Source organism: Oncorhynchus clarkii, unplaced genomic scaffold (genome assembly GCF_045791955.1).
Source record: "Oncorhynchus clarkii lewisi isolate Uvic-CL-2024 unplaced genomic scaffold, UVic_Ocla_1.0 unplaced_contig_12164_pilon_pilon, whole genome shotgun sequence".
NCBI classification, from domain to species: Eukaryota; Metazoa; Chordata; class Actinopteri; order Salmoniformes; family Salmonidae; genus Oncorhynchus; species Oncorhynchus clarkii.
In genome coordinates, this window is record NW_027258063.1 from 140,209 (window position 1) to 167,828 (window position 27,620).

At 47.0% G+C, this 27,620-nt stretch overlaps 1 protein-coding gene and 2 pseudogenes across 1 annotated transcript; 1 reads left to right on the forward strand and 2 right to left on the reverse strand.

Moving 5' to 3' along the window:
• Positions 1–1,921: 1,921 nt before the first annotated feature.
• LOC139394707 (solute carrier organic anion transporter family member 3A1-like) lies at positions 1,922–23,500 on the forward strand (the record flags this gene model as incomplete). Its single annotated transcript, XM_071142805.1, has 3 exons — positions 1,922–1,954; positions 5,865–6,324; positions 23,402–23,500. Coding segments are annotated over exons 1-3 (592 nt in total), but the record flags the coding sequence as incomplete, so codon positions are not given.
• Positions 10,545–11,342, reverse strand: LOC139394702 (hatching enzyme 1.2 pseudogene; annotated as a pseudogene).
• LOC139394703 (hatching enzyme 1.2 pseudogene) lies at positions 17,030–17,827 on the reverse strand (annotated as a pseudogene).
• Positions 23,501–27,620: the final 4,120 nt, after the last annotated feature.

Genomic DNA, 27,620 nt, shown 5'->3' on the forward strand with positions numbered 1-27,620 from the left:
TACAATCACATGTATGTACAATATTGATATGAAAAGTGTTTGTACACACATTATTATTATCAAATTATTAACATCCCCTCTTGACCTGGCCTATTTGAACTGGTCCTTGTATGCAACTTGGTGCATAATCTAGGGGAACAACATCACACTGCTACATATGTATACAGGGCAGCAGCCTCTAAGGTGCAGGGTTGAGTAACCGGGTGGTAGCCGGCTAGTGACGGCTATTTAACAGTGTGATAGCCTTGACATAGAAGATGTTTTTCAGTCTCTTGGTGCCAGCTTTGATGCACCTGTACTGACCTAGCCTTCTGGATAGTGGCGGGGTGAACAGGCCATGGCTTGGGTGGTTGGTGTCCTTGATTATGTTTTTAGCCTTCCTGTGGGGCGGCCCGTCAGGAAGTCCAGGACCCAGTAGCACAGGGTGGGGCTCAGACCAAGGGCCCCGAGCTTAATGATGAGCTTGGAGGTTACTATGGTGTTGAAGGCTAAGTTTTAGTCAATGAACAGCATTCTTACAGAGGTATTCTCTTTTCCAGGTGGAATTGGGCAGTTTGCAGTGCGATGTCGATTGCATTGTCTGTGGATCTATTTAGGAGGTAACAGATGCAAGCAGTAGAATCCGATTTAAAAAAACATAAAAATACACCATATGGAACAGCTGGGACTGTGAAGAGACACACACACACAGGTACAGAGTAGCTGTTGCCTTGGCAATGGGGATCCCTAATAAATACAAATACAAATGTAGAAAATCAATACTTGGACACAATCAAATTGTATTTGTCACATGGGCCGAATACAACAGGTGTTGTACCGTGAAATGCTTACTTTACAAGCTCTTAACCAACAATTCAGTTCAATAAATATATTTACTAAATAATATTTACAAAATAAATTATTAAAATATAAAATAAATTATTATTATTAATAATAATGCTTAATTATTAAAATATAAAATAAAAGGTAACACAATAAAATAACAATACCAAGGATATATACAGGGGGTACCGATACCCAGTTGGGGGTACAGGTTAGTCGAGGTAATTTGTACATGTAGGTAGGGGTAAAGTGACTGCATAGATAAGAAACAGTGAGTAGCAGCAGTGTAAAAACAGGGGGGCAGGCAATGTAAATAGTCTGGGTAATCTCGTAAAGTTTAATATAGTCAGGACTGGATGGACTACTTAAATTTAAGATGTGATAGAGATGGAAGGGAGAGCAGTGAGCTAGAGAAATGGGCAGAGAAAGGGAGAGAAATAGGCAGAGAGAAAGAGGGGCAGAGAGAGAGAGCTTGGGGCTGGTATTTTGATGCAGGTTATCCAGCTGCACTGAGAGAGGAGGCTACGTAGTAACGCAACACGCACGGTACGGTGTGTGATCATTGCATTTCTCTGTGAAAAACAACCTGCACGATATGGAGACCTGGATTCCGACTGTCCGCTGTTATGGAATTTGACAATTGCCGCGGTTAGAGATAGCAATATACCGTCGGCGGAAAAAACTATGTCCTTCAACGTTACGTCTGATGGGGGGCGCATTCATTCCTGCTGGAGCTGAGTCGACGCACCAGGGATGTTTAGAAGCCGCCCGGACCCACCAGACCAATAAGGTCTTCAGAATAATGCATTGCCGTTTTCCGACCATGTTTATGGTGTGTGGACATACTGTAGCAGGGTTAATAATTCGAACCGGCTAGTGACAGCTGGTTCTCCTGCAATAGACTAAGTTATATCGCTGGAAATGGTCATCATTAGACTGGATCTGTGTAGCTTCCAGCCGTACCTTTTCTGAAAGGATGCAGGTCAAAAATCAGATCTGTACAGAGAGGAGTACCGAAGACCCCGAACACGATGATAACCAGAAACATACTTCATGTTTTTCTAATATCAAAATATTTCTAGTATCGGAATGTGCGCTGATGCTGGCGCAGGGGACGGTTGGCGCGTATCTGGTAAGTTATCCTCTCAGAACGCTGTCGAACGTCCCAACCTTCCAGTGATGGGAAATCATGTTTGTTCCCCTTCACATGCGATGTAGGCGATTTTCTTTTGGTGAGAAACCGTGACGTTAGGTCAAGTGGCCCTTACACACGGAGCTCGCCAGAATCAACATTCATGCACAACAATGTCGCCGGCGGTGTTGTTTTGTGTTCACATGAAATCAGGCTCATATCACGGAGCCTTCCAATTTCCACTGTCCATTGATTTATAACGCAGACGCATCAGGCTAAGAGACTGCACCAGTAGAATGGTTGCCACGACACGTAACAACGCACAAACACGTTTTTGACCGGTTCACCAGGTGACATCTGGTCTCAGTATAAAATGTGTATTTTGATGGCAGTTAGGCTACATCTTCTTAACAGATTATGGGCCTCTGTCGTGAGGCAGGCAGGTGGTATTCACCAGTGGAGCACCAGCATCACATGGCCGATACTGTATTTATGACAGGCCTCATCAGTATGAACCTGCAGATAAACCAACACTGCTTTTGATTATAACTGTTGGAACTAGCTGGGGCTATGATACGCATGGTGCATAATAGACTTGTTGAATAACTGTTGGAACTAGCTGGGGCTATGATACGCATGGTGCATAATAGACTTGTTGAATAACTGTTGTTGTTGTTGTACCACCAGACCCCCCCCCTCCTAATTTCAGTTGACATATTTTCAATAATGCAGATGTGGGCAATTTGATTTGAGGTGTTGGGCTGGTCTGTAGTGCAGTGCTTAGTGTACAATTAATAGTGTCCCCTTATGTCCAAGCCCCCTAACCACAAGTGGTGGAAAAAGTACCCAATTGTCATACTTGAGTAAAAGTAAAGATACCTTAATAGAAAAAGTCACCAAGTAAAATCCAACTTGAGTTAAAGTCTAAAAGTATTCAGTTTAGTCTCCTCTACTTACTAAATCGCCACATTATTCAATAATAGATGTAGATCATGATATTAGAACCCAAATGTTGACCAGTGGGCCCTAGATCAAATCAAATTGTATTGTCACATGCACCGAATACAACAGGTGTAGGTAGACCTTACAGTGAAATGATGAATACAACAGGTGTAGGTAGACCTTACAGTGAAATGCTGAATACAACAGGTGTAGGTAGACCTTACAGTGAAATGCTGAATACAACAGGTGTAGGTAGACCTTACAGTGAAATGCTGAATACAACAGGTGTAGGTAGACCTTACAGTGAAATGCTGAATACAACAGGTGTAGGTAGACCTCACAGTGAAATGCTGAATACAACAGGTGTAGGTAGACCTTACAGTGAAATGCTGAATACAACAGGTGAAGGTAGACCTTACAGTGAAATGCTGAATACAACAGGTGTAGGTAGACCTCACAGTGAAATGCTGAATACAACAGGTGTAGGTAGACCTTACAGTGAAATGCTGAATACAACAGGTGTAGGTAGACCTTACAGTGAAATGCTTACTTAACAAGCCCTTATAAGAGGTTGTGTTCAGCGCATGTGACAAATAAAGTGTGATTTGATTTGAGATGTCAACCTTATAGGCTCCTCGTCTCCCCCACACTACATAGTACAGATATCCCTCTCCCCCACACTACAAATTACAGATATCTCTCTCCCCCACACTACAAATTACAGATATCCCTCTCCCCCACACTACATAGTACAGATATCCCTCTCCCCCACACTACATAGTACAGATATCTCTCTCCCCCACACTACATAGTACAGATATCCCTCTCCCCCACACTACATAGTACAGATATCCCTCTCCCCCACACTACAAATTACAGATATCTCTCTCCCCCACACTACATAGTACAGATATCTCTCTCCCCCACACTACATAGTACAAATATCCCTCTCCCCCACACTACATAGTACAGATATCCCTCTCCCCCACACTACATAGTACAGATATCCCTCTCCCCCACACTACATAGTACAGATATCTCTCTCCCCCACACTACATAGTACAGATATCCCTCTCCCCCACACTACATAGTACAGATATCCCTCTCCCCCACACTACATAGTACAGATATCCCTCTCCCCCACACTACAAATTACAGATATCTCTCTCCCCCACACTACATAGTACAGATATCCCTCTCCCCCACACTACATAGTACAGATATCCCTCTCCCCCACACTACATACTACAGATATCCCTCTCCTCCACACTACATAGTACAGATATCCCTCTCCCCCACAATACATAGTACAGATATCCCTCTCCCCCACACTACATAGTACAGATATCCCTCTCCCCCACACTACATAGTACAGATATCCCTCTCCCCCACACTACATAGTACAGATAACCCTCTCCCCCACACTACATACTACAGATATCCCTCTCCTCCACACTACAGATAGCCCTCTCCCCCACACTACATAGTACAGATATCCCTCTCCCCCACACTACATAGTACAGATATCCCTCTCCCCCACACTACATAGTACAGATATCCCTCTCCCCCACACTACATACTACAGATATCCCTCTCCCCCACACTACATATTACAGATATCCCTCTCCCCCACACTACATAGTACAGATATCCCTCTCCTCCACACTACAGATATCCCTCTCCCCCACACTACATAGTACAGATATCCCTCTCCCCCACACTACATAGTACAGATAACCCTCTCCCCCACACTACATAGTACAGATATCCCTCTCCCCCACACTACATAGACATATATCCCTCTCCCCAACATTACATAGACAGATATCCCTCTCCCCCACACTACATAGTACAGATATCCCTCTCCCCCACACTACATAGTACAGATATCCCTCTCCCCCACACTACATAGTACAGATATCCCTCTCCCCCACACTACATAGTACAGATATCCCTCTCCCCCACACTACATAGTACAGATATCCCTCTCCCCCACACTACATAGTACAGATATCCCTCTCCCCCACACTACATAGTACAGATATCCCTCTCCCCCACACTACATAGTACAGATATCCCTCTCCCCCACACTACATAGTACAGATAACCCTCTCCCCCACACTACATACTACAGATATCCCTCTCCTCCACACTACAGATAGCCCTCTCCCCCACACTACATAGTACAGATATCCCTCTCCCCCACACTACATAGTACAGATATCCCTCTCCCCCACACTACATAGTACAGATATCCCTCTCCCCCACACTACATAGTACAGATATCCCTCTCCCCCACACTACATACTACAGATATCCCTCTCCCCCACACTACATAGTACAGATATCCCTCTCTCCCACACTACATAGTACAGATATCCCTCTCCCCCACACTACATAGTACAGATATCCCTCTCCCCCACACTACATAGTACAGATATCCCTCTCCCCCACACTACATAGTACAGATAACCCTCTCCCCCACACTACATACTACAGATATCCCTCTCCTCCACACTACATAGACAGATAGCCCTCTCCCCCACACTACGTAGACAGATAGCCCTCTCCCCCACACTACGTAGACAGATAGCCCTCTCCCCCACACTACATAGACAGATAGCCCTCTCCCCCACACTACATAGACAGATAGCCCTCTCCCCCACACTACATAGACAGATAGCCCTCTCCTCCACAGTACGTAGACAGATAGCCCTCTCCCCACACTACATAGACAGATAGCCCTCTCCTCCACACTACATAGACAGATAGCCCTCTGCCCCACACTACATAGACAGATAGCCCTCTCCTCCACACTACGTAGACAGATAACCCTCTCCCCCACACTACGTAGACAGATAGCCCTCTCCTCCACACTACATAGACAGATAGCCCTCTCCTCCACACTACATAGACAGATAGCCCTCTCCTCCACACTACGTAGACAGATATAACATTGTGTTTCTAGGTGAGTGTTCTGACCACCCTGGAGCGCCGCTTCAACCTCCAGTCCGCCGACGTGGGCGTGATCGCCAGCAGCTTTGAGATCGGCAACCTGGCCCTCATCCTATTTGTCAGCTACTTCGGTGCAAAGGCCCATCGGCCGCGTCTGATTGGCTGTGGGGGCCTCGTCATGGCGCTGGGAGCGCTGCTCTCCGCCCTGCCAGAGTTCCTGACCCACCAGTATGAGTATGAGGCCGGGGATGGGTGGCACGCGGAGGACGGGAGGGATGTGTGTTCCAACATGACCAGGACTGAGGGCAGAGACTCCGCCTTCCTGTGTGGGAACAAGTCCAACACCAACATGATGTACCTGCTGCTGATAGGGGCCCAGGTACTGCTGGGGATCGGGGCAACACCAGTACAGCCTCTAGGGGTGTCCTACATAGACGACCACGTTAAGAGGAAAGACTCCTCTCTGTATATAGGTGAGTATATCAACCTTATATAATATACATATTAATAATGGAACAACTGTTACTCGTCTCTGTATATAGGTGAGTATATCAACCTTATATAATATACATATTAATAATGGAACAACTGTTACTCGTCTCTGTATATGGAGTAGGACCACACGCATTAGGAAGAAAGTAGTGACTCGTCTCTATACTGTATATAGAGGTCAGTTAACTACCACTCCCTAACCACACTAACCCTAACCACAATTCCAGCAGGTTCTCTCTGTATATACTGTAGGTGAGTAGGACCACACACTTTAGAACAAAATAACTTGGAGCACCTCGCTGAAACGTTCAACCAGCCCGTCAGTTTGAGGGTGGTAACGGGTTGTGCCATGCTGTCTGTGATGCTGCTTTACGAGCTTGGAGTTGAATTTGGTTCCCTGATCAGTGACAATATAACCTATTGGAACATGACTAACTACTTGTTAGTATTCCTGTGATGTGTTTGGAAACGCACACCATAGAGCAGAGGTAGGTAACTACAGCCTAGGGCTGATTCATGTCAGAGCAGATGGTTGGGAGAATGGAACATAATTATAATAATTTGTACACTCTAAATTGACCACAATTAAATTGACCCAAAAAGAGATTGTATTTGTAAAAGTTGTTCCATAGTAATTTCATAGCTTGATTACATTGAGACACGATCAAATTTCTTTTTTTCGCTGGATTCCTGGCGGTTTTTAGTCTTTTTGGACCAATTATTATTGTAATGTTTTTTTGCAAAAAGCTTTGGGGGAGCCCAAAACAAATGACTGGCAGGCCGATTTTGGCACGCGGGCTGCCAGTTGCCGACCCCTGCCATAGAGGTTAAGTGCTGAGAGAGAATGATGAGGACAGTAACAGATGGTAATGAGGTAATTTAGCATCAGCACAACAGGCAGAATACAGTGGCTAGTATATGAGAAGAAAAACTCAATTCAACACTATATCATAATGACTCCATTCTTTACAACATTATCTGGCTCTAACCAACTAGCCCTGGATTACCTCTGTGGCTCTAACTAATAAGTACTAACCCTGGATTAACTCTGTGGCTCTAACTAACAAGTACTAGCCCTGGATTAACTCTCTGTCTCTAACTAATAAATACTAGCCCTGGATTAACTCTGTCTCTAACTAACAAGTACTATCCCTGGATTAACTCTCGGGCTCTAACTAACAAGTACTAGCCCTGGATTACCTTAGTGGCTCTAACTAACAAGTACTAGCCCTGGATTACCTCTGTGGCTCTAACTAACAAGTACTAGCCCTGGATTAACTCTGTGGCTCTAACTAACAAGTACTAGCCCTGGATTAACTCTCTGTCTCTAACTAATAAATACTAGCCCTGGATTAACTCTGTCTCTAACTAACAAGTACTATCCCTGGATTAACTCTCGGGCTCTAACTAACAAGTACTAGCCCTGGATTACCTTAGTGGCTCTAACTAACAAGTACTAGCCCTGGATTACCTCTGTGGCTCTAACTAACAAGTACTAGCCCTGGATTACCTCTGTGGCTCTAACTAACAAGTACTAGCCCTGGATTACCTCTGTGGCTCTAACTAACAAGTACTAGCCCTGGATTAACTCTGTGGCTCTAACTAACAAGTACTAGCCCTGGATTACCTTAGTGGCTCTAACTAGCAAGTACTAGCCCTGGATTACCTCTGTGGCTCTAACTAACAAGTACTAGCCCTGGATTACCTCTGTGGCTCTAACTAACAAGTACTAGCCCTGGATTACCTCTGTGGCTCTAACTAACAAGTACTAGCCCTGGATTAACTCTGTGGCTCTAACTAACAAGTACTAGCCCTGGATTAACTCTGTCTCTAACTAACAAGTACTATCCCTGAATTAACTCTCTGGATCTAACTAATAAATACTAGCCCTGGATTAACTCTCTGGCTCTAACTAACAAGTACTAGCCCTGGATTAACTCTCTGGCTCTAACTAACAAGTACTAGCCCTGGATTAACTCTCTGGCTCTAACTAACAAGTACTAGCCCTGGATTAACTCTGTGGGTCTAACTAATAAATACTAGCTCTGGATTAACTCTGTCTCTAACTAACAAGTACTAGCCCTGGATTAACTCTGGCTCTAACTAACAAGTACTAGCCCAGGATTAACTCTGTGGTTCTAACTAACAAGTACTAACCAAGGATTAACTCTGTGGTTCTAACTAACAAGTACTAGCCCTGGATTAACTCTCTGGCTCTAACTAATAAATACTAGCCCTGGATTAACTCTGTGGCTCTAACTAATAAATACTAGCCCTGGATTAACTCTCAAATGAATCTCTCCCCTACATTTAAATCACCATCAAGACTAATGGCGTGACTAAGGGGCTGACTGAGGGACTGATTCTGACCAGTCACTAGGTTACGTAAACCTAATGACAGTGACTACAGAGGTTTAATGACACAGTGACTACATGACACAGTGACTACAGAGGTCTAATGACACAGTGACTACAGAGGTCTAATGACACAGTGACTACAGAGGTCTAATGACACAGTGACTACAGAGGCCTAATGACACAGTGACTACAGAGGCCTAATAACACTGTCATTAGACCTCTGTAGTCACTGTGTCATTAGACCTCTGTAGTTAATGTGTCATTAGACAGAACAAGGCTACCAGCAGACTAGAACCAGGCTACCAGCAGGCTAGAACCAGGCTACCAGCAGGCTAGAACCAGGCTACCACCAGACTAGAACCAGGCTACCAGCAGGCTAGAACCAGACTACCAGCAGGCTAGAACCAGGCTACCAGCAGACTAGAACCAGGCTACCAGCAGGCTAGAACCAGGCTATCGCCAGACTAGAACCAGGCTACCAGCAGGCTAGAACCAGGCTACCGGCAGGCTAGAACCAGGCTACCAGCAGGCTAGAACCAGTCTATCGCCAGGCTGGAACCAGGCTACCAGCAGGCTAGAACCAGGTTACCACCAGACTAGAACCAGACTATCTGCAGACTAGAACCAGGCTACCAGCAGACTAGAACCAAGCTACCAGCAGACTAGAACCAAGCTACCACCAGGCTAGACCCAAGCTACCTGCAGGCTAGAACTAGGCTACCTGCAGACTGGAACCAGGCTACCAGCAGACTAGAACCAAGCTACTGCCAGGCTAGAACCAGGCTACTACCAGGCTAGAACCAAGCTACCAGCAGGCTAGAACCATGCTACCAGCAGGCTAGAACCATGCTACCAGCAGGCTAGAACCAGTCTACCGCCAGGCTGGAACCAGGCTACCAGCAGGCTAGAACCAGGCTACCAGCAGGTTAGAACAAGGCTACAGCAGGTTAGAACCAGCCTACCGCCAGGCTAGAACCAGGTTACCACCAGACTAGAACCAGGCTACCTGCAGGCTAGAACCAGGCTACCAGCAGACTAGAACCAAGCTACCAGCAGGCTAGAACCAGGCTACCACCAGGCTAGAACCAAGCTACCAGCATGCTAGAACCATGCTACCAGCAGGCTAGAACCAAGCTACCCCTAGGCTAGAACCAGGTTACCAGCAGGCTAGAACCAGGTTACCAGCAGGCTAGAACCAGGCTACCGGCAGACTAGAACCAGGCTACCGGCAGACTAGAACCAGGTTACCGGCAGGCTAGAACTAGCCTACCGCCCGGCTAGAACCAGGCTACCGGCAGACTAGAACCAGGTTACCGGCAGGCTAGAACTAGCCTACCGCCAGGCTAGAACCAGGCTACAGCAGGTTAGAACCAGCCTACCGCCAGGCTAGAACCAGGCTACCAGCAGGCTAGAACCAGGCTACCAGCAGGCTAGAACCAGGCTACCAGCAGGCTAGAACCAGGCTACCAGCAGGCTAGAACCAGGCTACCAGCAGGCTAGAACCAGGCTACAGCAACTTCCGGAAACATTGGAGGATACATTGTCAACATATATACAGCACCATAGTGTCATCAGAGAAACACATGAAGATTCAATAATGTTGTTTCAAATGCTTTTATTTCTATGTTTCAATCCAAAGTGATACAGAAAACCACATTGTTCTGTACTACAAAATATTTATTTGATCTAAATCCGATAAGGCAATAAGACATGAGAAGCCGTGAATTATTGTGAATAACACACGGCTGATGATTTGAATGAACAGGACACTGGATAATGTGTCAGATGTATTGTAGACATCTTCACCTTTACTCTCCTCCTCCTGTGACTTGATGTCTTCCTCTCAGCAGCCGTAGAGTCGGTTGATCCTCAGGATGTCAGTGGTGGACAACCCCTGTCTCTGGCCGATGGACACGTCGGGGTTGGGGATGGGGGTGATGGTGTCCATCCCGTTGATAGAGAAGGCTGTTTTTCCATAGTGCATGACAGAGCTGTAGTCATAGGGAGTGTTCAGGTTGTTGGTGTTTTGTTTATCGAAGTTATAGGCCATGTTAGAGTCGATGTTACTCCAGTTGATCCTGATGTACTGGTCACGGTCGCTCCTGGTTTGCTCGTGCTGGAATCCCAGAGCATGGAGGGTCTCGTGCTGAATGATGCCGAGAAAGATGCAGCCAACGCTGTTAACAGAGACCGTCTGTTTCCCTCCAATTCTCCCGAGAGAAGAGTAGCAGCCGTTCAAACTCTCAAAGCTGATGTAGTCTTTCTGGTTGCCACGTGGCACAAAGTGAATGCAGGTCTTGCTGTGGAACGACTGGACGGCATGCTCAATCTCCTTCCTGTCGGAGGGAGTGAATCTGCTGTCTTCTATTGTGTAGGGCACTTCAACGTATCCGCTAGAGGCTTTGTTCCACAGGCAGCTGTTTCCTCCTTGCATGCACTGCATGGCGTTTCTGGTTCTTGGTACCACCAGGTCTCCCTCCATCAGCATCTCATCAGAGCCGTTATTAGCGGTCAGAATTCTCTCAGTGATATCTACAGCCTCAAGGTGGTCTATCCACATGGCTGGTCCACTGTGGTCCATTTGGGCCTGAGAGAGGCCCAGTACCAGCAGCAGGATGGTTAGAGAGGGGCTTTGCTCCATCTTCAGTGTGTGGATGGCTCCTTGGATCTGGCAGTGAAGATACTCTAGATGTCTTGGTCTTTGAGATGCTTTGGAGAGGCTCCTTGGCACTGAGTCTTGATGTGTGATTCTGTCTGGTCAGTCCTGGGCTTTTATACAGACCTCTACAGGTGTGTCTGCAGGAGGATTAAGGGTTGGGGTCCATGTTGTTAGTTCTAAATAAACTTCTGAAGGGAGGACTCCATCTACAGTTTACACAAGGATTCATTTACTAGGCTGGAGTTCTTGTTTAAAACCACCATTAGGACTACTGGGCCGGCTCCAGGCATAAGCGACATGAGCGGTCGCCGACCCCAAAAATGTAATCATATAATTTTTTGGGGGAAACTCAGGGTCTCAACTTACTGTTGAGAGTTAAATTAGTAGAATACACAAGGTGCAAGTTTGAAATGTGGATGTGCATCAGCTGTTTTTCACTTGTTATGTCAGTCACTGACCTTCAATCAGCCAGATAACAATGTTTAGAATTATTAGTCAGTATCACTCAGATATCATTAACATTCGGCGCCGACAGAGATGGCCGCCTCGCTTCGCGTTCCTAGGAAACTATGCAGTTTTTTGTTTTTTTACGTGTTATTTCTTACATTAGTACCCCAGGTCATCTTAGGTTTCATCACATACAGTCGAGAAGAACTACTGAATATAAGATCAGCGTCAACTCACCATCAGTACGACCAAGAATACGCTTTTCGCGACGCGGATCCTGTGCTCTGCCTTACAAACAGGACAACGGAGTGGATCCCATGCAGCGACCCAAAAAAACGACTCCGAAAAAGAGGGAAACGAGGCGGTCTTCTGGTCAGACTCCGGAGACGGGCACATCGTGCACCATTCCCTAGCATTATTCTTGCCAATGTCTAGTCTCTTGACAACAAGGTTGATGAAATCCGAGCAAGGGTAGCATTCCAGAGGGACATCAGAGACTGTAACGTTCTTTGCTTCACGGAAACGTGGCTTACTGGAGAGACGCTATCCGAAGCGGTGCAGCCAACAGGTTTCTCCACACATCGCGCAGACAGGAAAAAACATCTTTCTGGTAAAAAGAGGGGCGGGGGCGTATGCCTTATGACTAACGTGACATGATGTGATGAAAGAAACATACAGGAACTCAAATCCTTCTGTTCACCTGATTTAGAATTCCTCACAATCAAATGTAGACCGCATTATCTACCAAGAGAATTCTCTTCGATTATAATCACAGCCGTATATATCCCCCCCCAAGCAGACACATCGTTGGCTCTGAATGAACTTTATTTGACTCTTTGCAAACTGGAAACCATTTATCCGGAGGCTGCATTCATTGTAGCTGGGGATTTTAACAAGGCTAATCTGAAAACAAGACTCCCCAAATTTTATCAGCATATCGATTGCGCAACCAGGGGTGGAAAGACCTTGGATCATTGTTACTCTAACTTCCGCGACGCATATAAGGCCCTGCCCCGCCCCCCTTTCGGAAAAGCTGACCACGACTCCATTTTGTTGATCCCTGCCTACAGACAGAAACTAAAACAAGAGGCTCCCACGCTGAGGTCTGTCCAACGCTGGTCCGACCAAGCTGACTCCACACTCCAAGACTGCTTCCATCACGTGGACTGGGACATGTTTCGTATTGCGTCAGACAACAACATTGACGAATACGCTGATTCGGTGTGCGAGTTCATTAGAACGTGCGTTGAAGATGTCGTTCCCATAGCAACGATTAAAACATTCCCTAACCAGAAACCGTGGATTGATGGCAGCATTCGTGTGAAACTGAAAGCGCGTACCACTGCTTTTAATCAGGGCAAGGTGTCTGGTAACATGACCGAATACAAACAGTGCAGCTATTCCCTCCGCAAGGCTATCAAACAAGCTAAGCGTCAGTACAGAGACAAAGTAGAATCTCAATTCAACGGCTCAGACACAAGAGGCATGTGGCAGGGTCTACAGTCAATCACGGACTACAGGAAGAAATCCAGCCCAGTCACGGACCAGGATGTCCTGCTCCCAGGCAGACTAAATAACTTTTTTGCCCGCTTTGAGGACAATACAGTGCCACTGACACGGCCTGCAACGAAAACTTGCGGTCTCTCCTTCACTGCAGCCGAGGTGAGTAAGACATTTAAACGTGTTAACCCTCGCAAGGCTGCAGGCCCAGACGGCATCCCCAGCCGCGCCCTCAGAGCATGCGCAGACCAGCTGGCCGGTGTGTTTACGGACATATTCAATCAATCCCTATACCAGTCTGCTGTTCCCACATGCTTCAAGAGGGCCACCATTGTTCCTGTTCCCAAGAAAGCTAAGGTAACTGAGCTAAACGACTACCGCCCCGTAGCACTCACATCCGTCATCATGAAGTGCTTTGAGAGACTAGTCAAGGACCATATCACCTCCACCCTACCTGACACCCTAGACCCACTCCAATTTGCTTACCGCCCAAATAGGTCCACAGACGATGCAATCTCAACCACACTGCACACTGCCCTAACCCATCTGGACAAGAGGAATACCTATGTGAGAATGCTGTTCATTGACTACAGCTCGGCATTCAACACCATAGTACCCTCCAAGCTCGTCATCAAGCTCGAGACCCTGGGTCTCGACCCCGCCCTGTGCAACTGGGTACTGGACTTCCTGACGGGCCACCCCCAGGTGGTGAGGGTAGGCAACAACATCTACTCCCCGCTGATCCTCAACACTGGGGCCCCACAAGGGTGCGTTCTGAGCCCTCTCCTGTACTCCCTGTTCACCCACGACTGCGTGGCCACGCACGCCTCCAACTCAATCATCAAGTTTGCGGACGACACAACAGTGGTAGGCTTGATTACCAACAACGACGAGACGGCCTACAGGGAGGAGGTGAGGGCCCTCGGAGTGTGGTGTCAGGAAAATAACCTCACACTCAACGTCAACAAAACTAAGGAGATGATTGTGGACTTCAGGAAACAGCAGAGGGAACACCCCCCTATCCACATCGATGGAACAGTAGTGGAGAGGGTAGCAAGTTTTAAGTTCCTCGGCATACACATCACAGACAAACTGAATTGGTCCACTCACACAGACAGCATTGTGAAGAAGGCGCAGCAGCGCCTCTTCAACCTCAGGAGGCTGAAGAAATTTGGCTTGTCACCAAAAGCACTCACAAACTTCTACAGATGCACAATCGAGAGCATCCTGGCGGGCTGTATCACCGCCTGGTATGGCAACTGCTCCGCCCTCAACCGTAAGGCTCTCCAGAGGGTAGTGAGGTCTGCACAACGCATCACCGGGGGCAAACTACCTGCCCTCCAGGACACCTACACCACCCGATGTCACAGGAAGGCCATAAAGATCATCAAGGACATCAACCACCCGAGCCACTGCCTGTTCACCCCGCTATCATCCAGAAGGCGAGGTCAGTACAGGTGCATCAAAGCTGGGACCGAGAGACTGAAAAACAGCTTCTATCTCAAGGCTATCAGACTGTTAAACAGCCACCACTAACATTGAGTGGCTTCTGCCAACACACTGACACAACTCCAGCCACTTTAATAATGGGAATTGATGGGAAATGATGTAAATATATCACTAGCCACTTTAAACAATGCTACCTTATATAATGTTACTTACCCTACATTATTCATCTCATAGGCATACGTATATACTGTACTCTATATCATCGACTGTATCCTTATGTAATACATGTATCACTAGCCACTTTAACTATGCCACTTTGTTTACATACTCATCTCATATGTATATACTGTACTCGATAAAATCTACTGTATCTGCCTATGCTGCTCTGTACCATCACTCATTCATATATCCTTATGTACATATTCTTTATCCCCTCACACTGTGTACAAGACAGTAGTTTTGGAATTGTTAGTTAGATTACTTGTTGGTTATTACTGCATTGTCGGAACTAGAAGCACAAGCATTTCGCTACACTCGCATTAACATCTGCTAACCATGTGTATGTGACAAATAAAATTTGATTTGATTTGATTTGATTGATTTGATTTGAACATGGCAAAATGTGTACAACTGCAGAAAACTGGAGACCTCTGTAGTCACTGTGTCATTAGACCTCTGTAGTTAATGTGTCATTAGACAGAACAAGGCTACCAGCAGACTAGAACCAGGCTACCAGCAGGCTAGAACCAGGCTACCAGCAGGCTAGAACCAGGCTACCACCAGACTAGAACCAGGCTACCAGCAGGCTAGAACCAGACTACCAGCAGGCTAGAACCAGGCTACCAGCAGGCTAGAACCAGGCTACCAGCAGGCTAGAACCAGGCTATCGCCAGACTAGAACCAGGCTACCAGCAGGCTAGAACCAGGCTACCGGCAGGCTAGAACCAGGCTACCAGCAGGCTAGAACCAGTCTATCGCCAGGCTGGAACCAGGCTACCAGCAGGCTAGAACCAGGTTACCACCAGACTAGAACCAGACTATCTGCAGACTAGAACCAGGCTACCAGCAGACTAGAACCAAGCTACCAGCAGACTAGAACCAAGCTACCACCAGGCTAGACCCAAGCTACCTGCAGGCTAGAACTAGGCTACCTGCAGACTGGAACCAGGCTACCAGCAGACTAGAACCAAGCTACTGCCAGGCTAGAACCAGGCTACTACCAGGCTAGAACCAAGCTACCAGCAGGCTAGAACCATGCTACCAGCAGGCTAGAACCATGCTACCAGCAGGCTAGAACCAGTCTACCGCCAGGCTGGAACCAGGCTACCAGCAGGCTAGAACCAGGCTACCAGCAGGTTAGAACAAGGCTACAGCAGGTTAGAACCAGCCTACCGCCAGGCTAGAACCAGGTTGCCACCAGACTAGAACCAGGCTACCTGCAGGCTAGAACCAGGCTACCAGCAGACTAGAACCAAGCTACCAGCAGGCTAGAACCAGGCTACCACCAGGCTAGAACCAAGCTACCAGCAGGCTAGAACCATGCTACCAGCAGGCTAGAACCAAGCTACCCCTAGGCTAGAACCAGGTTACCAGCAGGCTAGAACCAGGTTACCAGCAGGCTAGAACCAGGCTACCGGCAGACTAGAACCAGGCTACCGGCAGACTAGAACCAGGTTACCGGCAGGCTAGAACTAGCCTACCGCCCGGCTAGAACCAGGCTACCGGCAGACTAGAACCAGGTTACCGGCAGGCTAGAACTAGCCTACCGCCAGGCTAGAACCAGGCTACAGCAGGTTAGAACCAGCCTACCGCCAGGCTAGAACCAGGCTACCAGCAGGCTAGAACCAGGCTACCAGCAGGCTAGAACCAGGCTACCAGCAGGCTAGAACCAGGCTACCAGCAGGCTAGAACCAGGCTACCAGCAGGCTAGAACCAGGCTACAGCAACTTCCGGAAACATTGGAGGATACATTGTCAACATATATACAGCACCATAGTGTCATCAGAGAAACACATGAAGATTCAATAATGTTGTTTCAAATGCTTTTATTTCTATGTTTCAATCCAAAGTGATACAGAAAACCACATTGTTCTGTACTACAAAATATTTATTTGATCTAAATCCGATAAGGCAATAAGACATGAGAAGCCGTGAATTATTGTGAATAACACACGGCTGATGATTTGAATGAACAGGACACTGGATAATGTGTCAGATGTATTGTAGACATCTTCACCTTTACTCTCCTCCTCCTGTGACTTGATGTCTTCCTCTCAGCAGCCGTAGAGTCGGTTGATCCTCAGGATGTCAGTGGTGGACAACCCCTGTCTCTGGCCGATGGACACGTCGGGGTTGGGGATGGGGGTGATGGTGTCCATCCCGTTGATAGAGAAGGCTGTTTTTCCATAGTGCATGACAGAGCTGTAGTCATAGGGAGTGTTCAGGTTGTTGGTGTTTTGTTTATCGAAGTTATAGGCCATGTTAGAGTCGATGTTACTCCAGTTGATCCTGATGTACTGGTCACGGTCGCTCCTGGTTTGCTCGTGCTGGAATCCCAGAGCATGGAGGGTCTCGTGCTGAATGATGCCGAGAAAGATGCAGCCAACGCTGTTAACAGAGACCGTCTGTTTCCCTCCAATTCTCCCGAGAGAAGAGTAGCAGCCGTTCAAACTCTCAAAGCTGATGTAGTCTTTCTGGTTGCCACGTGGCACAAAGTGAATGCAGGTCTTGCTGTGGAACGACTGGACGGCATGCTCAATCTCCTTCCTGTCGGAGGGAGTGAATCTGCTGTCTTCTATTGTGTAGGGCACTTCAACGTATCCGCTAGAGGCTTTGTTCCACAGGCAGCTGTTTCCTCCTTGCATGCACTGCATGGCGTTTCTGGTTCTTGGTACCACCAGGTCTCCCTCCATCAGCATCTCATCAGAGCCGTTATTAGCGGTCAGAATTCTCTCAGTGATATCTACAGCCTCAAGGTGGTCTATCCACATGGCTGGTCCACTGTGGTCCATTTGGGCCTGAGAGAGGCCCAGTACCAGCAGCAGGATGGTTAGAGAGGGGCTTTGCTCCATCTTCAGTGTGTGGATGGCTCCTTGGATCTGGCAGTGAAGATACTCTAGATGTCTTGGTCTTTGAGATGCTTTGGAGAGGCTCCTTGGCACTGAGTCTTGATGTGTGATTCTGTCTGGTCAGTCCTGGGCTTTTATACAGACCTCTACAGGTGTGTCTGCAGGAGGATTAAGGGTTGGGGTCCATGTTGTTAGTTCTAAATAAACTTCTGAAGGGAGGACTCCATCTACAGTTTACACAAGGATTCATTTACTAGGCTGGAGTTCTTGTTTAAAACCACCATTAGGACTACTGGGCCGGCTCCAGGCATAAGCGACATGAGCGGTCGCCGACCCCAAAAATGTAATCATATAATTTTTTGGGGGAAACTCAGGGTCTCAACTTACTGTTGAGAGTTAAATTAGTAGAATACACAAGGTGCAAGTTTGAAATGTGGTTGTGCATCAGCTGTTTTTCACTTGTTATGTCAGTCACTGACCTTCAATCAGCCAGATAACAATGTTTAGAATTATTAGTCAGTATCACTCAGATATCATTAACATGGCAAAATGTGTACAACTGCAGAAAACTGGCTTTAAAAATGCAACATTTTCTCAACTCCCCATGGCAAAATGTGTAGAACTGCAGGGCATGTACTTTAACGTTCAAGAGAGGGGCCACAATATTTATTTGATCTCTTGGCGGGGGGCCCCAAAAATGTTAGAACCGGGCCTGCAACACACACACACACACACACACACACACACACACACACACACACACACACACACACACACACACACACACACACACACACACACACACACACACACACACACACACACACAGGTCGGTTTCCAGCTGGTCCAGTCTCCAGCTCATCCATTAGGGCTATTCTGGGTGGGACTAGCTCACTGACGGACCTCTCTTAGCCATGTTGTCTTAAACAGTCCTCACTAAGGGTTTAAGCTGCTTTGTTTGCAGGAAACACCCCTGTTCTCATAGTTTATAAAATAGCTAACCTATTACCCAAATATACTGTTGTATCTTTATTAAAGTTACATGTGATGAATGAAAAGCACATCCATTTGTCCATCCAGATGATAATAAAGTTGATGAGATCAGCCATATGTCCCCTAGTCAGTAGTATGATGAGATCAGCCATATGTCCCTCAGTCAATAGTATGATATGGAGATCAGCCATATGTCCCTCAGTCAGTAGTATGATGAGATCACCCATATGTCCCTCAGTCAGTAGTATGATGAGATCAGCTGTATGTCCCTCAGTCAGTAGTATGATATGGAGATCAGCCATATGTCCCTCAGTCAGTAGTATAATATAGAGATCAGCCATATGTCCCTCAGTCAGTAGTATAATATAGAGATCAGCCATATGTCCCTCAGTCAGTAGTATGATATGGAGATCAGCCATATGTCCCCCAGTCAGTAGTATGATATGGAGATCAGCCATATGTCCCTCAGTCAGTAGTATGATATGGAGATCAGCCATATGTCCCCCAGTCAGTAGTATGATATGGAGATCAGCCATATGTCCCTCAGTCAGTAGTATGATGAGATCAGCCATATGTCCCTCAGTCAGTAGTATGATATGGAGATCAGCCATATGTCCCTCAGTCAGTAGTATGATATGGAGATCAGCCATATGTCCCCCAGTCAGTAGTATGATATGGAGATCAGCCATATGTCCCTCAGTCAGTAGTATGATGAGATCAGCCATATGTCCCTCAGTCAGTAGTATGATATGGAGATCAGCCGTATGTCCCTCAGTCAGTAGTATGATGAGATCAGCTGTATGTCCCTCAGTCAGTAGTATGATGAGATCAGCCATATGTCCCTCAGTCAGTAGTATGATGAGATCAGCTGTATGTCCCTCAGTCAGTAGTATGATATGGAGTTCAGCCATATGTCCCTCAGTCAGTAGTATGATATGGAGATCAGCCATATGTCCCTCAGTCAGTAGTATGATGAGATCAAATCAAATCAAATTTATTTATATAGCCCTTCGTACATCAGCTGATATCTCAAAGTGCTGTACAGAAACCCAGCCTAAAACCCCAAACAGCAAGCAATGCAGGTGTAGAAGCACGGTGGCTAGGAAAAACTCCCTAGAAAGGCCAAAACCTAGGAAGAAACCTAGAGAGGAACCAGGCTATGTGGGGTGGCCAGTCCTCTTCTGGCTGTGCCGGGTGGAGATTATAACAAAACATGGTCAAGATGTTCAAATGTTCATAGATGACCAGCATGGTCGAATAATAATAAGGCAGAATAGTTGAAACTGGAGCAGCAGCACAGTCAGGTGGACTGGGGACAGCAAGGAGTCATCATGTCAGGTATTCCTGGGGCATGGTCCTAGGGCTCAGGTCCTCCGAGAGAGAGAAAGAAAGAGAGAATTAGAGAGAGCATATGTGGGATGGCCAGTCCTCTTCTGGCTGTGCCGGGTGGAGATTATAACAGAACATGGCCAAGATGTTCAAATGTTCATAAATGACCAGCATGGTCGAATAATAATAAGGCAGAACAGTTGAAACTGGAGCAGCAGCACAGCCAGGTGGACTGGGGACAGCAAGGAGTCATCATGTCAGGTAGTCCTGGGGCATGATCAGCCATATGTCCCTCAGTCAGTAGTATGATGAGATCAGCCATATGTCCCTCAGTCAGTAGTATGATGAGATCAGCCATATGTCCCTCAGTCAGTAGTATGATGAGATCAGCCATATGTCCCTCAGTCAGTAGTATGATGAGATCCGCCATATGTCCCTCAGTCAGTAGTATGATATGAAGATCAGCCATATGTCCCTCAGTCAGTAGTATGATGAGATCAGCCATATGTCCCTCAGTCAGTAGTATGATGAGATCAGCCATATGTCCCTCAGTCAGTAGTATGATGAGATCAGCCATATGTCCCTCAGTCAGTAGTATGATATGGAGATCAGCCATATGTCCCTCAGTCAGTAGTATGATGAGATCAGCCATATGTCCCCCAGTTAGTAGTATGATATGGAGATCAGCCATATGTCCCTCAGTCAGTAGTCTGATGAGATCAGCCATATGTTCCTCAGTCAGTAGTATGATATGGAGATCAGCCATATGTCCCTCAGTCAGTAGTATGATATGGAGATCAGCCATATGTCCCTCAGTCAGTAGTATGATATGGAGATCAGCCATATGTCCCTCAGTCAGTAGTATGAACTGGAGATCAGCCATATGTCCCCCAGTCAGTAGTATGATGAGATCAGCCATATGTCCCCCAGTCAGTAGTATGATGAGATCAGCCATATGTCCCTCAGTCAGTAGTATGAACTGGAGATCAGCCATATGTCCCCCAGTCAGTAGTATGATGAGATCAGCCATATGTCCCTCAGTTATTAGTATGATATGGAGATCAGCCATATGTCCCTCAGTCAGTAGTATGATGAGATCAGCCATATGTCAGCCTCTCTCTGTCCTGTACCCAGCCTGTACCCACTGCTACCCAGCCTCTGTCTGTCCTGTACCCAGCCTGTACCCAGTCTCTCTCTGTCCTGTACCCAGCCTGTAACCACTGCTAACAGCCTCTCTCTGTCCTGTACCCAGCCTGTACCCACTGCTACCCAGCCTCTCTCTGTCCTGTACCCAGCCTGTACCCACTGCTACCCAGCCTCTCTTTGTCCTGTACCCAGCCTGTACCCACTGCTACCCAGCCTCTCTCTGTCCTGTACCCAGCCTGTACCCATGGCTACCCAGCCTCTCTCTGTCCTGTACCCAGCCTGTACCCACTGCTACCCAGCCTCTCTCTGTCCTGTACTCAGCCTGTACCCACTGCTACCCAGCCTCTCTCTGTGCTGTACCCGTACCCAGCCTGTACCCACTGCTACCCAGCCTCTCTCTGTCCTGTACCCAGCCTGTACCCACTGCTACCCAGCCTCTCTCTGTCCTGTACCCGTACCCAGCCTGTACCCACTGCTACCCAGTCTCTCTCTGTCCTGTACCCAGCCTGTACCCACTGCTACCCAATCTCTCTCTGTCCTGTACCCAGTCTGTACCCACTGCTACCCAGTCTCTCTCTGTCCTGTACCCAGCCTGTACCCACTGCTACCCAGCCTCTCTCTGTCCTGTACCCAGCCTGTACCCACTGCTACCCAGCCTCTCTCTGTCCTGTACCCGTACCCAGCCTGTACACACTGCTACCCAGCCTCTCTCTGTCCTGTACCCAGCCTGTACCCACTGCTACCCAGCCTCTCTCTGTCCTGTACCCGTACCCAGCCTGTACCCATTGCTACCCAGCCTCTCTCTGTCCTGTACCCAGCCTGTACCCACTGCTACCCAGCCTCTCTTTGTCCTGTACCCAGCCTGTACCCACTGCTACCCAGCCTCTCTCTGTCCTGTACACACTGCTACCCAGCCGTATCCCTGACTGTATCCCTGACATAAACCGAGCCTTCCTCAATGGCCCTGTTCAAAGGCTCATGTGTTTGTGAGGAGAGAATGAAGAAGTGAGGGTCAGGGGACAGCTGTAAATGGAAGGTTCTGTCAGCTGGAACTGGAAGGTATAAAATACAGTATATACATCTGGGATGAGTAGTGCAAGATGTCTAAACATCATTATTAAAGTGGGGTTAATAAAGTGACTAGTGATCCATCGGTTAGAGTGGCCAATGATTTCATCAGGAGATGTTCTCGAAGGTTCTCCCTGGCCCTCCCATCTTGATGCTGAGCTGTCAGGGATCTGATGACAACAGGACCTGAAGGGTAACTAACTGTAAGTTGTGATGCTTAGCTGTCAGGGATCTGATGACAACAGGTCTTGGTCATAGAGATATGCAGGGTAGTGGCAACGTGTTAAGGGTCCTGGTCAGAGAGATATGCAGGGTAGTGGCAACGTGTTAAGGGTTCTGGTCAGAGAGATATCTAGGGTAGTGGCAACGTGTTAAGGGTCCTGGTCAGAGAGATATGCAGGGTAGTGGCAACGTGTTAAGGGTCCTGGTCAGAGAGATATGTGCAGAGTACTGCCGCCCTCTTGTGGCTTAGAACTGAAAATATTTATATTTCTTAAAATAACTAACTTTTAAAGGTGCTATGTAGAACTCACTCTGCCATTTCCTGGTTGCTAAAATTCTAATAGTTCATCTATTTTCAGTTCATGTGACAAAACAAGCAGGCCTAGTGTATAGAACCACTGTACCATCTAAACCGCTGTGATATTCTCCAGAACCAACAATGTTGTATTTTCATCTGTTTGAAGCTGGTGTCCAAAACCACAAGTAAAAGATACAATAACTACACTTCAGAACAGGAAGCATAGAAATAGCGCACATAGAACAGATCTACCGCTTCTTAGACTTGCTTTCAATGCGAATGACGGATCTATAACTCCCAGTTCTGTGCATTTGGCTGTGTCGCTCCTAAAAGTGACATTGCAGCATACAGTCGTCCAATTGTATAAAAATAAGGTATATTTTTCTGCCTTCACTGGAAAGTTATGAAAGGTTACATTTGCCTTCGTATAAATCTGTCTAAACGTGTCCTTACCAATGAGAAGTGTCTTTTTGACGTTGTGGATGTTACTATTAAAATGTCCTGTCTGTGTTTCTCTTTAGGTATAGTATTTTCCACGCTGGTGTTTGGCCCAGCCTGTGGCTTCATATTAGGATCCCTCTGCACCAAAGTCTATGTGGACGCTGTCTTCATCGACACAAGTCAGTACCTGTTACCTTGTAATATGTCCAGAGTTGGTGTCAATTCTACATAAATTCCAGTCAATTCCAAAAGGAGACCAAATTCCAAATGTTCCCAATTGAAAAAGTTTTGAATAGAATTGGAATAGGAATTTCAGTGTACTTCCTAATATTGACTGGAATTGAAATGGAATTGATCCCAACCCTGACCATGTCTTTAATACAGTAATGTGGCATTGTACTGCAATGTCTTGATCATTTGAAGTATATGGAAGTGATCCCTGTGTCAAAACATGTTTAACACACATGCAAGCATAGCCTACTGGGTATCTCTCCCATTCAGACAACAATATGGTACAATATACACTACAACTTCTGGCTGAATTCTCCACCATACGTAGCACTGTGTCTCTCTTTTCCTTGGTTTCTGCTGCTGTGTGATCAAAAACAGTGTTATATTTCTTCCCCCTGGAGTCTCCTGTGTATATATATAATCTTTGTTCCCCCTGGAGTCTCTACTGTGTATATATATAATCTTTGTTCCCCCTGGAGTCTCTGCTGTGTATATATAATCTTTGTTCCCTCTGGAGTCTCTGCTGTATATATATATAATCTTTGTTCCCCCTGGAGTCTCTACTGTGTATATATATAATCTTTGTTCCCCCTGGAGTCTCCTGTGTATATATATAATCTTTGTTCCCCCTGGAGTCTCTACTGTGTATATATATAATCTTTGTTCCCCCTGGAGTCTCTACTGTGTATATATATAATCTTTGTTCCCCCTGGAGTCTCCTGTGTATATATATAATCTTTGTTCCCTCTGGAGTCTCTACTGTGTATATATATACTTTGTTCCCCCTGGAGTCTCTACTGTGTATATATATAATCTTTGTTCCCTCTGGAGTCTCTACTGTGTATATATAATCTTTGTTCCCTCTGGAGTCTCTACTGTGTATATATAATCTTTGTTCCCCCTGGAGTCTCCTGTGTATATATATAATCTTTGTTCCCTCTGGAGTCTCTACTGTGTATATATAATCTTTGTTCCCTCTGGAGTCTCTACTGTGTATATATAATCTTTGTTCCCCCTGGAGTCTCCTGTGTATATATATAATCTTTGTTCCCTCTGGAGTCTCTACTGTGTATATATAATCTTTGTTCCCTCTGGAGTCTCTGCTGTATATATATATAATCTTTGTTCCCCCTGGAGTCTCTGCTGTATATATATATAATCTTTGTTCCCTCTGGAGTCTCTGCTGTATATATATATAATCTTTGTTCCCTCTGGAGTCTCTGCTGTATATATATATAATCTTTGTTCCCTCTGGAGTCTCTGCTGTATATATATATAATCATAATCATATAGTCATTATCTAGAGTGACTTACAGTTAGTGCATTCATTTTAAGATAGCTGGGTGGGACAACCACATATCAGAGGCATAGTAAGTACACTTTTCCTTAATAAAGTAGGGGTGGGAGGGCCAAGAGAACTGAGGTGGCAGAACGGAGTGCTCGGGTTGGGGTGTAGGGTTTGACCATAGCCTGGAGGTAGGGAGGGACAGTTCCTCTTGCTGTTCTGTAGGTAAGCACCATGGTCTTGTAGTGGATGGGTTGGTGTAGGGTTTGACCATAGCCTGAAGGTAGGGAGGGGCAGTTCCTCTTGCTGTTCTGTAGGTAAGCACCATGGTCTTGTAGTGGATGGGTTGGTGTAGGGTTTGACCATAGCCTGAAGGTAGGGAGGGGCAGTTCCTCTTGCTGTTCTGTAGGTAAGCACCATGGTCTTGTAGTGGATGGGTTGGGGTGTAGGGTTTGACCATAGCCTGAAGGTAGGGAGGGACAGTTCCTCTTGCTGTTCTGTAGGTAAGCACCATGGTCTTGTAGTGGATGGGTTGGTGTAGGGTTTGACCATAGCCTGAAGGTAGGGAGGGGCAGTTCCTCTTGCTGTTCTGTAGGTAAGCACCATGGTCTTGTAGTGGATGGGTTGGGGTGTAGGGTTTGACCATAGCCTGAAGGTAGGGAGGGACAGTTCCTCTTGCTGTTCTGTAGGTAAGCACCATGGTCTTGTAGTGGATGGGTTGGTGTAGGGTTTGACCATAGCCTGAAGGTAGGGAGGGGCAGTTCCTCTTGCTGTTCTGTAGGTAAGCACCATGGTCTTGTAGTGGATGGGTTGATGTAGGGTTTGACCATAGCCTGAAGGTAGGGAGGGGCAGTTCCTCTTGCTGTTCTGTAGGTAAGCACCATGGTCTTGTAGTGGATGGGTTGGGGTGTAGGGTTTGACCATAGCCTGAAGGTAGGGAGGGACAGTTCCTCTTGCTGTTCTGTAGGTAAGCACCATGGTCTTGTAGTGGATGGGTTGGTGTAGGGTTTGACCATAGCCTGAAGGTAGGGAGGGGCAGGTCCTCTTGCTGTTCTGTAGGTAAGCACCATGGTCTTGTAGTGGATGGGTTGGTGTAGGGTTTGACCATAGCCTGAAGGTAGGGAGGGACAGTTCCTCTTGCTGTTCTGTAGGTAAGCACCATGGTCTTGTAGTGGATGGGTTGGGGTGTAGGGTTTGACCATAGCCTGGAGGTAGGGAGGGGCAGTTCCTCTTGCTGTTCTGTAGGTAAGCACCATGGTCTTGTAGTGGATGCGAGCGTCAACTGGAATTCTGGATAAGTTGCAGGTGTTTGATGGCAAAAGCGAGCAGCCCAGCCCTGCGCCACTTCCTGTGTGAGGTAGGGTCATACTATACGGTTGTTGTTGAGCATGAATCTGCAGGAGTCACTGCTTTGATGTTTGCAGAGAATGACAGGGTGATGTCCAGGGTCACGCCAAGGTTCTTTGCACTCTGGGAGGGTGACAGTGTGGAGTTGTCAACCATGATGGAGAGGTCTTTGAGTGGACAGGCCTTCTCTGGGATGAAGAGCAGCTCTGTCTTGTCAAGGTTGAGCTTGAGGTGGTGGGCCGACATCCAAGCTGAGATATCTGCCAGGCACGCAGAGATGCGTGTTGCCACTTGGGTGTCAGAAGGGGGAAGGAGAAAAGCAGTTGAGTGTCATCTTCATAGCAGTGATATGACAGAGCTGAGTGACTTGGTCTATAGAGAGAAGAGGAGAGGTCCATCCTCATAGCAGTGATAGGAGAGACCATGTGAGGATATGACCAGTGACTTAGTCTATAGAGAGAAGAGGAGAGGGCCTAAAACCGAGCCCTGGGGGACACTAGTAGTGAGAGTACATGGTGCAGACATAGATCCTCTCCATGTCAACTGGTAGGAACGTAGAGAGAATCCACGTCACCTGGTAGGAACGTAGAGAGGATCCACGTCACCTGGTAGGAGCGTAGAGAGGATCTACGTCACCTGGTAGAAGCGTAGAGAGGATCCACGTCACCTGGTAGAAGCGTAGAGAGGATCCATGTCATCTGGTAGGAGTGTAGAGAGGATCCACGTCACCTGGTAGGAACGTAGAGAGGATCCACGTCACCTGGTAGGAACGTAGAGAGGATCCACGTCACCTGGTAGGAACGTAGAGAGAATCCACGTCACCTGGTAGGAGCGTAGAGAGGATCCTCATCACCTGGTAGGAACGTAGAGAGGATCCACGTCACCTGGTAGGAACGTAGAGAGGATCCACGTCACATGGTAGGAGCGTAGAGAGGATCCACGTCACATGGTAGGAGCGTAGAGAGGATCCACGTCACCTGGTAGGCACGTAGAGAGGATCCACGTCACCTGGTAGAGGCGTAGAGAGGATCCACGTCACCTGGTAGAAGCGTAGAGAGGATCCACGTCACCTGGTAGAAGCGTAGAGAGGATTCATGTCACCTGGTAGGAACGTAGAGAGGATCCACGTTAACTGGTAGGAACGTAGAGAGGATCCACTTCACCTGGGTGGAACGTAGAGAGGATCCACGTCTGCCCCACTTACAGGAAAATAATGAATGCAGGTCTGTAGTTTTATCGGAAGAAGGAATGCAGGTCTGTAGTTTTATCGAAAGAAGGAATGCAAGTCTGTAGTTTGTTTGTTTGTTTTTTGTAGTTTGTAGTCTGTTTAGTTGTTGAGTGTTGGTTTCTTGAGGAGGGGAGTGACTCAGGACATTTTGAAGTCAGAGGGGATTCAGCCAGTGTTCCCCCTGGAATCCCTACTGTGTTATATGCTC